The 14,324-nt window shown below is 49.0% G+C and overlaps 1 protein-coding gene across 3 annotated transcripts in view; it reads right to left on the bottom strand.

Annotated features, from left to right (window-relative positions):
- Nucleotides 1-14,324, bottom strand: part of ddr1 (discoidin domain receptor tyrosine kinase 1) — a 171,403-nt gene that overhangs the window by 20,422 nt on the left and 136,657 nt on the right. For 2 of the 3 annotated variants that reach the window (XM_072680525.1, XM_072680526.1), the window contains exon 4: nucleotides 1,148-1,293. In XM_072680525.1, the coding sequence (XP_072536626.1) occupies nucleotides 1,148-1,293 (146 nt within the window). Of the gene's footprint in view, nucleotides 1-1,147; nucleotides 1,297-14,324 lie in introns of all 3 variants that reach the window. The other variant, XM_072680527.1, reaches the window with a different exon arrangement.

The raw sequence follows: 14,324 nt of genomic DNA, 5'->3' as shown, positions 1-14,324 counted from the left end.
CTCTTCAGACGTCCCAAGGACGAGTAAAAATCCCACCAGCCCCTTCCAAGACACGCACACGCACGTACGTGCGCATGCACACACACACACACACACACACACACACACACACACACACACACACACACTTCAGATGAAGTCTGCAGTGCACATTTTCTGTTAATTTTACCCTACTGACTCTCCCCCTCTCGCTCTCCTCCCCATCTTCCCTCTCGCGCTCCTCTCTTCTCACTCTCTTGCTCGCTCTCTCTCTCTCTCTCTCTCTCTTTTAGCAGGAAAACCACAAAACTGTGGAAGAATCCGAAGCCGAGTTCCCACATCCCTCACCTAAACCCTGCACGTTTGGAACAGTACTTCACTGGGACAGTTAGACAGGTGTACTGCCAATAGAATAGGACTCTCTGGAGCAGATAACCATGAACCTATTGGTACCATGCTGCGTAATGCCAGGCGTGGGCTAGAGGGATATAAAGCCCCCCAGCATTGAGCTGTGGAGCTCCAATAATTTTGGGATACTGAGTTGGGGGCATTGGCGACGGTGAGGTGGTGAACCTCCAGCATCCTGACCTCACTAATGCTCTTGTTGCTGGATGCAATCAAATCCTCATAGCAACACTCCTCCAAAATCTAGCCAAAGGCCTTCTTCTTACCTGGACAGTAGAGAAAGTTTATCCAACAAAAGCAGGATCAGCTCTTTTTAATATCCTTGATTTCAGAAGAAACGGCCAATGAGCCGGAGTCCCAATACTTTTGTCAACAGCGTAATTAGAAAGGGACAGTGGAATCAGACGGTCATGTTGTTGATTTCCAGTGGGTGGGACTGCTCCCAGGGGTCTACCAGTCACTGGAAGTTCTAGATACGTCACTGTTTAAAGACTGTGGAGACACTTCATGACTCTGATCCTTGTGTTTGCTGGAACTGACTAATAGAAGTTTGGCTCAGTCAGAAGTTCCACCTTAAAAACGTGTCATTCTGCCTACAACCTCGGCACTACTTAAGGTGGAACAAGAAGCAGCTGGTGAAACCTTGCTCACTGGACGGATCCGGACCACCGGCCGCCACGTATAAGCACTAATCCTGGTCACACCCGTCCCTAAAACCTGAACCCAACCACCACAAGCGCTACTGCCCCATCTTTTTACTTACCCGAGTCAAAATGCCACTCGTGGTCCTGCGCTGTCGCCAAGGAGGCCAGGAGGGCAGCAAGGAGGAGAGGCAACATTGGCAGCATCCGTGTTGCCATGGCAACAGCGACACACCCAGTTACCTGTCTGGAGTGACTGCGGCAGACATACCTGAAAGAGAGGGAGAGAGAGAGAGAGGTTGTGTTACACTGAGGAAGGCAAGGTTTACTATATTATTCCACGCAGGGCCCCTGAATCAGAGAAGTTGCTTGGGGGCCCCTGCAGTGGCTGCTCAGGAGACTGGGGTCTCGAACCCACAACCTTGTGATCAGTAACGCGGTGCTCTAACCACTGAACCCAGTTATTATACACTATTTATTTAAAGCTTTTTTATGCTAAAAGCTTCGAAATAACCGCTAGTTTCCACTAGGGGGCGTAGTTTTGTTCATTATTAAGGAAAACAGTGTTGCAGAAACACCATAAGAAGGTCTATGAGAGATTACTGAACAGTGTGTGATGATTTAGGCTAGGCATCACAATGCTAACCACAGCTATTAGCCTCCCTGCTAGTAACTATTCCTTAAAGATAAAGATAACCGCTAAAACCGCTAAAACCGTAGCATTTTCTAAAGGAAATTCACAAATGATCCCTATCGGACAAGTCAAGGGAATCCCAGAGGGCGCAACAGGCCTCGCTCTCTCTGGGTGGGTAGGATGGCGCTCATAATCTAGAGCATACTACATCATCTGTCAAACATGGTGGAGGCACTGTCGTCGGCTGGAAATTTATGAAGAGCGTAGAGCTTCGCTTTCTGCTCGGATTCGGCCGAATGCTGCAAAACTGATAGGCGACACTTCCTAGCACCGACGCTAATCTGCCTCTGATTAGCGTCCATTACACGTCTGCTACATTAGCCTTCACTGCTCCAGTGTAAAACCTGGAAAACGTTCTTGCTGGACTGATCAGCCTACATCTGAAGTAAGTGGAGGAGGGTGGAACCCTGGGCAAGTTTGATTCTTCACAGATGACCGCCAAACCAGGCTACTTCACTGGTCAGAACTAGCTAGCATACCGCGTTCAGGCCATTCAGGAGAGGCTTTGACAGCACTGGTCCCATCCAACACAAACCCAACCCAACCCGAGCTTTGAACCACTGCTTTCTGCTGTGGCTGGCTGATGCTCCTTGCATTCAAAGGCTTGCTTATGAATGTGAAATAAGCTCCAGCTACGGCGTCGTAGAGAGCGCAGCATGGCAACCACCAGGCAATTACTGCAATGTGGCTCCTGACTGAGGCTTCAAACCCCGGCTGTCAAAGTGCCGTCAGCCAAGCGGAACTTTCTAGATGATTTGTGATCTCGGCAAGCGGCACTGAGGCGAAAATGAAAACCCTCTTTGTTAGCATGTGTGTGTGTGTGTGTGTGTGTGTGTGTGTATATGCAGGCATTAGCGTGAGGCCACGATGGCGGCTCATTAGAGCAGCTGGAACAGGTGAGGCCGCGCGACGGCATTAAAACTCGCGGCTTTCGCCCCTTTTTTCCATTTAAAGCCCCTCTAATTCACCCCGAGCCCCGAGCACCAGTGCCCTGCCTCCCATTAGCATGACATTAGAGCACAATCGCCCTGCTGGAGAGTAAACACAGGCATCACCCTGTAATTAAGCAGCATGTAATCTACTCTCCTGCCTGCGGCTAGAAGCGCAGACTAACCGTACAACAGCAAAAGGTTGCCTCGCAAAGCCACTGAGGCAGGGCAGCAATAAGTAGCCAGGAAAGTTAGCCATGGACGATGCTCAGAAAGCTCGTCATCTTCACTACGGCTTGTTTACACACAATCAATCAAGATACAGATTTTGGTTCCTTGGGACCGAGTCAGAGTCGAGTCTCAAGTCTCTAGAGTCGAGTCTCTAGGTGCGAGTCGGTCAAGTTTCAAAGAGTCTCTGGGATTCGGGCCCAGGTTGAGTCTTGAGGGGCATTAGTCCTAGTTACGTTTCTCTGTGCAACTACGATACGAGTCAGAGTTCAGCCTCGAGGCAGAAGCCAGAGTCAAGCCTCAAATCCCTAGTGCACGAATCTGTGTTGAGAGTAAAGTTTATGAAGCATGAGTCAGAGTTAAGTATCAAGTCTTTTAAGCATGAGCCTGAAGTGAGCGTCGAGGTTCTGGGGCACGAGTCAGAATTGAGTCTATGTTGAAAGTCAAGTCACTGGGGCATGAGTGAGAGTCCAGCCTCAAGTCTCTGGGGCATGAGTCTGAGTCAAGCCTTCAGTCTCTGAGGCATGAGTCAGGGTTGAGCCTCCAGTCTCTGAGGCATGAGTCAAGAGTCAAGCCTAAAGTCTCTGGGGCATGAGTCTGAGTCGAGCCTTCAGTCTCTGGGGCATGAGTCAGGGTTGAGCCTCCAGTCTCTGAGGCATGAGTCAGGGTTGAGCCTCCAGTCTCTGAGGCATGAGTCAAGAGTCAAGCCTAAAGTCTTGGGAGCATGAGTCTGAGTCAAGTACCAAGTGTCTAAGACACAAGCCCAAGCTGAGTCTCTGTGGCATGAGCCCGAGTTAAGCCTCGAGTTTCTGGGGCATGAGTCGGATTTGAGCCTTGTCTTGTGGGCTTGAGTCCCAAGTCGAACCTTGAGTCTCTAGGGCACGAATCTATGTTAAAAGTCAAGTCTCTGGGGCACGCACCAGAGTCAGAGTCAAGCACCAAGTGTCTAAGGCACAAGTCCGAGTCGATCCCGCGAGTTTCTGGGGCACTAGTCAGAGTCGAACCTTAAGTCTTGGGGGCTTGAGTCCAAGTCGAACCTTAAATTTCTAAGGCACGAAGTTTCTGAGACATGAGTCAGAGTCAAGCCTAGGCAGAGTCAGTCTCGAGGGCATGAGTCTAAGTCGAGCCTCCTCTCCAGTCTCTGGGGGTCAGTGTTGAAAACAGCTGAACTAGGTACGTATAGTAGCACACGGTTCATCTGTCAAACATGGTGGAGGCAGTGCCATGGCATGGTATTCCCAGGACGGTCCAAGAACGTGGCAGGATGGATTCGGAGGTGTCCAGAGATTCAGGCAGATCCTGAGAGGACGGTCTCTGGGGAGGATTTGGTGGATGTCCATGGGCTCCAGACTTCAGGCGGTCACTGACAGCGGAGACATCGCTCAGGGGGATCCTGAAGGACACACCCAACACCCGTCTTTTGTGTGTGTGTGTGTGTGTGTGTGTGTTTTCCCCACATGGTGTTTTCATACATTGTTCGAAGGTCTGAAGGAGAGAAGGTGACAGCTGTCGCCTCGCAGAATGACGGGGCTTGTTGTGGCGTTTCGGGGACAGACAGCTGATGCACAGCTGTGCAGAAACAAGGGGCACGAGAGCGAGAGGCAGCGCGCGAGCGCGAGAGAGTCGGGGTGAGGAAAACACGGGGAGACAGTATGAAGGGAGGTGTGGAAAAGACATGTAGATGAGTGTTATGAGATATGCTGAGAAGGGAAGCATGTAATGGACCTTAGTTAATGGACTTTGTGGTGTCTGTGCGTCTGAGGGTGTGTGTGTGTGTGTGTGTGTGTGTGTGTGTGTGTGTGTGTGCACAGGCAAGTGCAGCTGTCATGAGCTAGAGACAGGCGGCAGCCAACACACACACACAGGATGCAAGTGTTTCCAAAAGTCAGCGAACGAAGAGAGAGAGAGAGAGAGAGAGAGAGAGAGACACAAGGGCCAAGTGATTCAGGGCTGAAACACAAGTTGCGGGTTTATTACAGTTGGCCCTACAGCACGGACAATAAGCACTGCGTAACCGTAGCAACCTATGACTGAGAGGCCCGGCAGAGAGAGGGCGAGAGGGAGCGAGCGGCACCTTCGGGTCCCAAACGCTGGAAAAACGAAGCCGAGAAACACAGAAAGTCCCTCGCTCCGACTCTCCGCCTTAAAAAGCACCGGTTGTGGTTACCTGGATATTTTGCCTGGACGCCTTCGGTCAAAGACCTGCATTGATGTGGGCTGTTTGTTTGTTTTACTGACTCAACTGCAGGTTCGAGTCGAGTCTCAAGTCTCTGCGTGAGCCAGTCGAGTCTCTGGGGTGCGAGGCAGAGTCGAGAGTCGAGTCTTTGGGTGCGAGTCCAAGCTGGGTGTATGGGTGTAAGAGCCAGAGTCGAGTCTCAAAGGTGGAGAGGCAGAGTCGAGTCTTAAGGGACGAGAGGCAGAGTCGAGTCTCTGGTCTCTGTCCAAGTCAAGTCTTTGGGTCAGTCAGTAAAGAGTCAGTAAAGTTTCAGTCAGTCACTTCTAGAGTCAAGTCTCTAGGGCAAGAGGCAGAGTCCAGTCTCCGGGTGTGAGTCAGAGTTAAGTCTCCGGGTGCGAGTCACAGTCTTTCTGGGGTACAAGCCGGAGTTGAGTCTGTGGGAGCGCGAGTCTGAATCAGGTCTCTGGGGTGAGGGCCTGAGTCGAGTTTCTTGGTGTGAGTCAGGGTCTCGGGGTATGAGTCCGAGTCAGTAAAGTTCCAAGGAGTCTCTGAGGTGCATGTCTGAGTAGAGTTTTGCGAGTCAGTCGTATTTTGAAGTCTCTGGGAGTCCCGAGTCGAGTCTTGAGTCTCTGGGGCGCGAACGAGGAAATTACTGACTGCCTCGAGTGTCTTGCTCAAAGTCACAACTATGAATCTGACCTTCTGATTGGTTGCTCAGTCCTTTCACACGGAGGATACTGAATTTTACCAGTACCTCCACCTTCGGCCCCGAGAGGCCCGTCCCAGCACAGGCTTCAGAAGTGATCTGGAATGGAGCAACTGCTGTACAGCTGCGTTCAGATCAAACAAGAAGAATTCCCACACACACACACACACACACACACACACACACACACACACACACACAGTTACAGTTATCAGTCAAAAGCCACACCCATCAGAATCCACGAAAGCAGGCCAGACACAAGCCCCTCCCTCTCCCCCACCCACTTTACTCCAATAGGCTGCAGCCGGACGCCTCGCTGATGGTGGTTTCCATAAAAGAGAACACATTAGCAAGCGTCAACGCTCAAAAGTTTATGGACACTCCTTCTCATTAGTGCCTAAAGTTGCACCCTTTGCTCCGTCCACCACCTTCGGAATGAGCTGGACTGGCAGAACCGATCAGAACCGATCAGAACCAGCATCAGAACAGTACAGCACACTCTTCCCCACTCTTTTGGATCCTCAAAGAACTCTGTTCGTAATAGAGTGTGAAGAACCTTGGAGGAGCAGATATCCACAAAGCTTTGGCGAGGGAGTTCTGACCACCTGGTTGGAAAAGCATCTGTGCAGCTTCATCTGCTGGGCTTTGCATTACGGCACAGCAGACAGACAACAGAAGAAGCTGAAGAAACCTACTGTGCAGCTGTGCACACACACACACACACACAGACACACACACACACAGACACACACAGACACAGGTCATGACATGGGCCTGCTGATTAAGCAAATTCAAATGAAAGCCAATAGTGTTTGTGTGTGTGTGTGTGTGTGTGTGTGTGTGTGTGTAAAGAGATGATGTCACAGTTCACAGAGGTCTGCTAAAGAGGGCAGAAGCTCCACCACCAAAAACAGACAGACACGTCTCTCAAGCCCAAAATACACCACCAGAACGTGATGCGCTCGGGACCACCACTGCCAATCAAGCCCCAGATACAGCATTTATTATTCGTATTATAGATATTAATATAGATATGAATGTATATACTCAAATTTACCCAATTAAGCAGAGTGATTGCAGAACTAACGCCATGGTAGCAATGCTAACACCGCAGAAGAGATGCCAACACCGAAGTGACAATGGTAACGCCGAGGTAACACCACAGTAGAGATGCCAACACCGCAGTAACAATGGTAACACCACAGTAGAGATGCCAACACCGCAGTAACAATGGTAACACCGCAGTAGAGATGCCAACACCGCAGTAACAATAGTAACGCCAAGGTAACACCGCAGTAGAGATGCCAACACCGCAGTAACAATGGTAACGCCTTGGTAACACTGCAGTAGAGATGCCAACATCGCAGTAACAATGGTAACGCAGAGGTAACACCTTGGTAACACCGCAGTAGAGATGCCAACACCGCAGTAACAATGGTAACGCCTTGGTAACACTGCAGTAGAGATGCCAACATCGCAGTAACAATGGTAACGCCTTGGTAACACCGCAGTAGAGATGCCAACACCGCAGTAACAATGGTAACGCCTTGGTAACACCGCAGTAGAGATGCCAACATCGCAGTAACAATGGTAACGCCTTGGTAACACCGCAGTAGAGATGCCAACACTGCAGTAACAATGGTAACGCCTTGGTAACATCGCAGTAGAGATGCCAACACCGCAGTAACAATGGTAACGCTGAGGTAACGCCGAGGTAAGGGCTCAGTAGAGATACCAATGCCGTGGTAGGGATGCCAATGCCGCAGTAACACAGTAAATCTGAGGTAATGGTGCTAACGCCGTGGTAGAGATGCTAACACCCCAGTACAGATGCTAATGCCGCGGTCGAGATGCTGAGATGCTGAGTTGACGTGCTCCACCACCTCCCTTTACAATCGCCAATAGCATGTCAACTCATCTCCTCACACCAGCACAGATACTTGTCAGCTTTGTGGCTAAACGTCGTAGTCAGACCGCCAGTATCAAGAAAACGTCCCTTTGTTTAGTCCAGACGTCTAAAGGAGCGCAGGGCGGGGCATCTGGAGAGAGTCTTCCTGCTGGTGCGTCAGTGCCGTTGGGTGAGTAACGGCTGTCCAGTCCGGCAGCAGCTTTATTGTTTGTTCGTTTCCTCTACAGAACCTCCGGGCAGCATGAGACCTTCAAAAAAAAACCTGACCTTCACAGCCTGGAGCTTATCATACACTCACCCCACCCCTTCCCAGCAGGTTTTATCACCTCGTCTGGTGAAACAAGTGGAGAAAGCAGGAAGCTTCCCAACTCCAAGCTCTGGATCCAGAGCACATTTGCGATGGGACGTAGAAGAGAGGTGGAGATTTGAGCTCTGATGGGACGTTAAACTCAGTTCCAAGAAGCAGGACCATCAAAACAATCCCATCCAGTAATGCCTCCAGTTCTACTGGTTCAGATTTGCTGGTCTTTTATGTAAGAACACATAATTTAATGAGTCAAGTTTGTGTCACTTCGCAGGCCATTACTCAAGCTTCCGGAGACGCTGACCATCAGGGCTTAGGAATCCACGTGACTGGCAGGAAAACCAGGAGTTAGTCACTTTTGGGGCCCGGGTACAGAAAGAGAGAGGATAACGAGGGGAAGGCTTAGTCATGGTCAGAAGAGTGAGGAAAAGAGGCTTAAAGGAATCTGAGGAAATGAGCAGAACGGGGGAAGAGTTACCGTTAGAACACCACCCACCTCACTACTTACCTCCAGAACCGGCGCCTGGGTCAGCAGGCCAAGAACAACCCTGAAGAACATCAATCGGAAAGAAGACTGGCAGCTTAAACCTGCAGATGCTTCTCGGTACCGGTATTTGGGCTAAGCGATGCACCCTCTTTTCCAATACAGGGCCGAATGGTTACTAAGGCTGCATCGTAGCATACCGCTTCGCACAGACGCGGGCCCATTAGCCCGGTTACAGTTACTGTTGGGCGAGCCCAGTCACGGACGAGCCTGGTAGCTGGCTGGGCCAGGGTAAGGCCAGGGTTAGGAAGCTCTGCTGGAGGAATCCATTAGACGGGTTGTGGTACTGCCATGGTAGCGTACCCTCCAAATCACGCCAGATCTACGTTGTAACTTACAGGACTGCTGGTAACAGACACCACAAGGCATCTTCAGAGGTCTGTTGAGTCTATGCCTCAGGGGGTACAAACAGTGTATTAGGCAGGTGGTCCTAACGATCTAAAACGGTCAGCACATTCGTGTATCCCTGCCCCCACAACTTACCTAGGACTGTCCAGATCAGGGAATACTACCAACACTGGGAACACTTCAGCAGAGAGAGAGAGAGGGTCCCAGTTATACTCTCTGGGACTCCCGGCCTTGGGTGGCCGGGGCATCATGTAAGAACTGCTACACTGAAGGTTTAAGGTCACCCTGAGAATAAGGTCAAGTAAAGTGAGAAGACGAGCGGCAGTGAAAGCCACTGCAGGGCTTGGCTTAGGCTGCACGGCTCCAGGGTTCAGCCAGGGTTGTTCAGCAGGAGCCAGTCCTGCTTAGGTTAAGAAGAAACAGGGAGAGTGCCGAGCTGTGCAGGGTTTTAAGAGGAGGCAATTTGGAGGAACATGAACTCTGGCAATTTCACTGATACCCCCCCATCAGTCAACACCGCCAACAGGCCTGCGCTTGTCTGGGCTTTCCGGCCTGCTAACGGGCTCCCACCTGCCCCCTGACAGTTCCCACAGCACACCTGTCCTGTTCTTGTAACGGCAAAAAGCATCACTCGCAGCTTTCCCACAACACCACCGCTCCTGCAGAGCTGCCAGCAATTTTGGCTTATTCGCCGTCAAGTCTGGGCATGGTGAGAGGAGCTAAAACAACACACACACACACACACACACACACACTCTCTCTCAAAACACATGTAAACTGAGTGTTGCTCACACTCTAAACCGCAGTGTTTCCCAGCACCAAGCCTGCGCCCAGCATGATTTACTGTATTCCTGCTTCCACACAATACACTAACTCATTAGTAAGATGACATCATAACGGGCAGACATCCAATCAGCAATTTGTTACTATGTAGTTATCTTACACTGATGAGATGATGTCAGAATGAGAGGCTTCCAATCAGCTTTCTGTCATTATCCATAAGTAACGTGACGTCATAATCGGCCGACAGTCATCTATTAGACGCTATACATTTGTAAGACGACATCATAACGCGCCAACATCCAATCAGCAATTGTTTTTTTTACACAAAGTTACTATACATTAGTAGGATGACATCATAACGGGCCGACATCCAATCAGCTATTTTTATAATACAAAGTTACGATACATTAGTAGGATGACATCATAACAGGCCGACATCCAATCAACAATTTTTTTATATGAAGTTACTATTTATTAGTAGGATGACATCATAACAGGCCAACTTTCAATAAGCTATTTGTTACTACGAGGTTACTCTACATTAATAAGATGACATCACAATTGGCTGAAAACCTATGAGCTATTTTGTAATACGAAGTTACTATACAATAGCAGGATGACATCATAATGGGCCGACATACAATCAACTATTTTTTTACACAAAGTTACTATACATTAGTAGGATGACATCATAACAGGCCGACATCCAATCAGCTATTTTTTTTATATGAAGTTACTATTTATTTGAAGGATGACATCATAACAGGCCAACATCCAATCAGCTATTTTTATAATACAAAGTTGCAATACATTAGTAGGATGACATCATAAAGGGCCAACATCCAATCAGCTATTTTTATAATACAAAGTTACTATACATTAGTAGGATGACATCATAACAGGCCAACATCCAATCAGCTATTTTTATAATACAAAGTTACGATACAATAGTAGGATGACATCATAACGGGCCAACATCCAATCAGCTATTTGTTACTACGGGGTTACTCTACATTAATAAGATGACATCACAAATGGCTGACATTCAATTAGCTTTTTGCTACTATGAGGTTACTCTACATGTGGTAAGATGACATCATAGTGAGAGGCTTCCAATCATCTATTTGTTACTTTACATTAGTAAGATCACATCATAATGGGCTGGCAGCCAATCATTCATATATTGGTAAGATGTGACCAATCAGAACAGAGCTCATATACTCGGGTGTAACTGTGTGTGAGAGAGAGAGAGAGAGAGAGAGGGAGGGAGAGGGAGAGGGAGGTCGGAAAACATATTTTGGGACCTTTGACCACTCGACACCGTTCGAGCTAATTGGTGGGATATTAGCTTCCATTACTTGTTAGCAACATTAGCCTTGGAGCTCCAGTACAATGCTAAATCTGACACAATTTGATGTAGGGGTGGGTGGGGGTGGGGGGGGGTTGTGGATGTGATCGCTGACCAGGCGTTTGCTTTAAACACCTGAGAGAGAGGGAGCTCTCCAGGCGTGGAAAGTGACCGTTGCTGATGGCCTGCAGTGAACCGAGCTGTGACTGATGACTAATTGAGTATTTCACAGCCTCACGGTAACGGCGCCGCCCACACAGCGAGGCTAAACCTGGAGGGAGTTAGCGCGAGAGTGAAGTATGTGACAGCACTGTGGGATTCTCACAGGGACGAGTGAGAAAACGCCCAGATCAATCTTCTCAAAGCTCTCAGATCATATCACTGAAACTAAAGCACGGCTGAAAGAAAGAGAGAGAGAGCGCGCGAGAGAGAGAGAGCGCGAGAGCGAAACAAATATCAGCTATTAGCCTTGGGCCTGATGGGTGATTAAGAGAGGAATACGGTTCGGCCCAGAGGGGAACGCGGCGGGAGTTCACACATGGAAACCATACAACTCAGCAAATCGGGAGGGGCGCGTGAGGGATATGAAGGGAAGAGCATAATTAGAAGGAGCGAGCGAGTAAGAGAGAGCAGGAGAGCGAGAGAGCAGGTGAAAGCAGATTATTTTTATAAGACCTCCCATATACCTGCTCGTGACCCCAGATTCAGTCGGCCGGCCAAGACATGCCTGACACCCGACGTGTGCTTCTTTGGTTTAAAACGGGACATGCTAGGCCAACATGGCTAACTAACACTGGACTTGGACTGTCACCAATCTCGACCAAATCATCATTTACTTGCGGCTATCTTTCAAAAAGTGACGTAAACAAACATAAAATGACATAAACTGAGTCTATTACGCTTCCTGTAGCATTTCATGAGACCCTGCATGGTCAAGTACTCAAGCCTTGCCCTCAGAGCCTTTAGATGTAGACCCCATATTTACTAGTGTTTAGATGTGAAGACCCCGGGATGGTAGCGAGGCTGGGTTGGCGTGGTAGAGATGCTAACAACAGGCAACAGCACTGCTAATGGCGCAATGGTGGCTGTACGCCCGACTGTACGGAGCTGGAAGCCCGAGCCATGCTGCTTTGCCATCAGCGGCCGGAGCCTGAGGGAGCACAACTGGCTGAGGTCTCTCCGGTTTGCCGGCCGGCACAGGCGTCTGTTAGCTGGTGGGCTTTCCATTTCCGAGCATGAAGGCCTCCAACGACCTCCAATATTATCCGGCTATTCCACTTATTAACAAAGGTAAACACACACAAACAGGCCGAGGCAGCATGCCAGCCAAACAACGGGCCTCCTGCATGCTCAGGCCCTGAGGCTTCAGCCCCAACCGAGCTTGTACGTTAGCCCGGCCCATAACATAACAGAAGCCAATGGGCAGTCGATAACGGCATGAGAAGGAAGAACGGCCGCACCAGCAGCACTCGGGCGAATGAAGCTACGTGCCTCGGTGGATGAAGTAATCAAGGGCTTCTGAAAGGGAGATTGAGAGCTCGCGGTGAAGACCTGTCGCTCCAGGCATGTAGAGCAGTTCGGTCTTGTTTGGGTTTAGTTTCGGGTGATGAAAGGCCCTGAGGTTTTCTGGTATCCATGGCGATCAGGTGGCGCCACCCATTCCATTACGCTGCTAACAAACTGCCACTCTCTGAAAGAACATATATTGGAAAGTACACATATTTACGGCTTAACCAACACAATTCAGCAACTGCCCCATTACTTCCATTTGAAGTTCCAAAGGCAATCGTTTACGTGTGGAAATTACTTTCCGTGGAAATGCACTGTACTATACGGAAGCTTCGGATTAGGATGAGGTTGAGAGCCTCCTGAAGTACCCCTTTAATGCCTCTTTTGATGGAGCCTAACTTGGAAGAAAGAGGCTGGAAAGTTTGCACCTTTTCTCAGCGAGCGCAGGAAAACATTACAGGGTTTCATACGGAGATGAAAAGGGCCGGGCCTTTGATGTGGATCACTGTCATTTTTATGAAAAGCTTTTCGGAAGCTTGTCAAAATTTGCAGACAGCCTTGAGCAATTACTTTCAAGCTGGTGTAAAAAGAGGCTTGAAAGAGACCAATATTGTTGGGACTGCTAGACTACAGCTATTTAATATTTGCAAAAATCTGCACAGGACAGTAAACACAAAATGCAGGTCAGGTCAACCACCTGACTAAACTGATATCTAAACTGGCATCACCTAAACAGGGGACTCAGAGTGGCTCAGCGGTCCAATTGGCAGTAGCAGAATAAGGCTAAAAGGTCCAAAACAATATCATAGAAACTGTCAAACATGGTGGCCTAGGGACTATGCATTCTGCAATTCAACAAATCCATAACTAGGATCAAAGGTCTTAATTATTGACTAGTGGTCCAATGCGCTACCACTTTGGCACGGAGGTCATTGGACGGAGTTGGATGCCGCTTTGCCATCAGCGGCCGGAGCCTGAGGGAGCACAACTGGCATCTGTCAGCTGGTGGGCTTACCTCCGAGCATGACGGCCGTTGGCAGTAGTTCGTAGTTCGTAAAGAGGTGGTGCCTGTGTTTGCATGTATCGGAGAAGATCTGCGTTAAATCGAATATATATACTAATATATCTAATAATCTAATATACTAATATAATCTAGTGTCGGAGCTTTGCTAGTGCTGGGGGGGTGGAGAGTTATGAAGGGATGGGTTAATTGGCAGTAGCAGAAAAATGCTAAAACGTCCAAAGCAATATCATAGAAACTGTCAAACATGGTGGTGGTAGTACTAGCAGGGTCTAGGGACTATGCATTCTGCAATTCAACAAATCCATAACTAGGATCAAATCAAACTAGGCCCGGTCTTGATTACTGACAGTCCAGAATAATTGCATCATACAAACTGTCAAACATGGTGGTGGTAGTGTGTGATGGTGTGGAGATGCTTTGCTGCTTCACGAAGGCTGGAGGCCGGAAAGGGCGCTAGTTCAATTCCCCTGGACAGACAGCAGGGGAAACTTTCTCCTGAGCAAGGTACCTAATCCCCAATTGCTCCCGGGTGCAAAAGTGGCTACCCACTACTCCAGAGGTGTGTTTTCACAGGTCTATTCACTAGTAAGAGTGTGTGTACCATGGGTGGGTTGGATGCTGTTGTGCTGCTGTTTTCATTTTTATGAGAAAACAACAAGATGATTCAGGAATGACAAAAGAACCTTGAGTAAACATGGAACGAATGCCATTAGCAAAGCTGAGAGAAATGAACCAACCCGTGCTCTAAACAATGCCGCGTGATTCTGGCCCGAAGACAACAGCACCCAGTACAATAA

Source organism: Salminus brasiliensis, chromosome 5 (assembly GCF_030463535.1).
Source record: "Salminus brasiliensis chromosome 5, fSalBra1.hap2, whole genome shotgun sequence".
NCBI classification, from domain to species: domain Eukaryota; kingdom Metazoa; phylum Chordata; class Actinopteri; order Characiformes; family Bryconidae; genus Salminus; species Salminus brasiliensis.
Note: the sequence above shows the minus strand (reverse complement) of the source record. Positions and strands in the feature narration are given on the sequence as shown.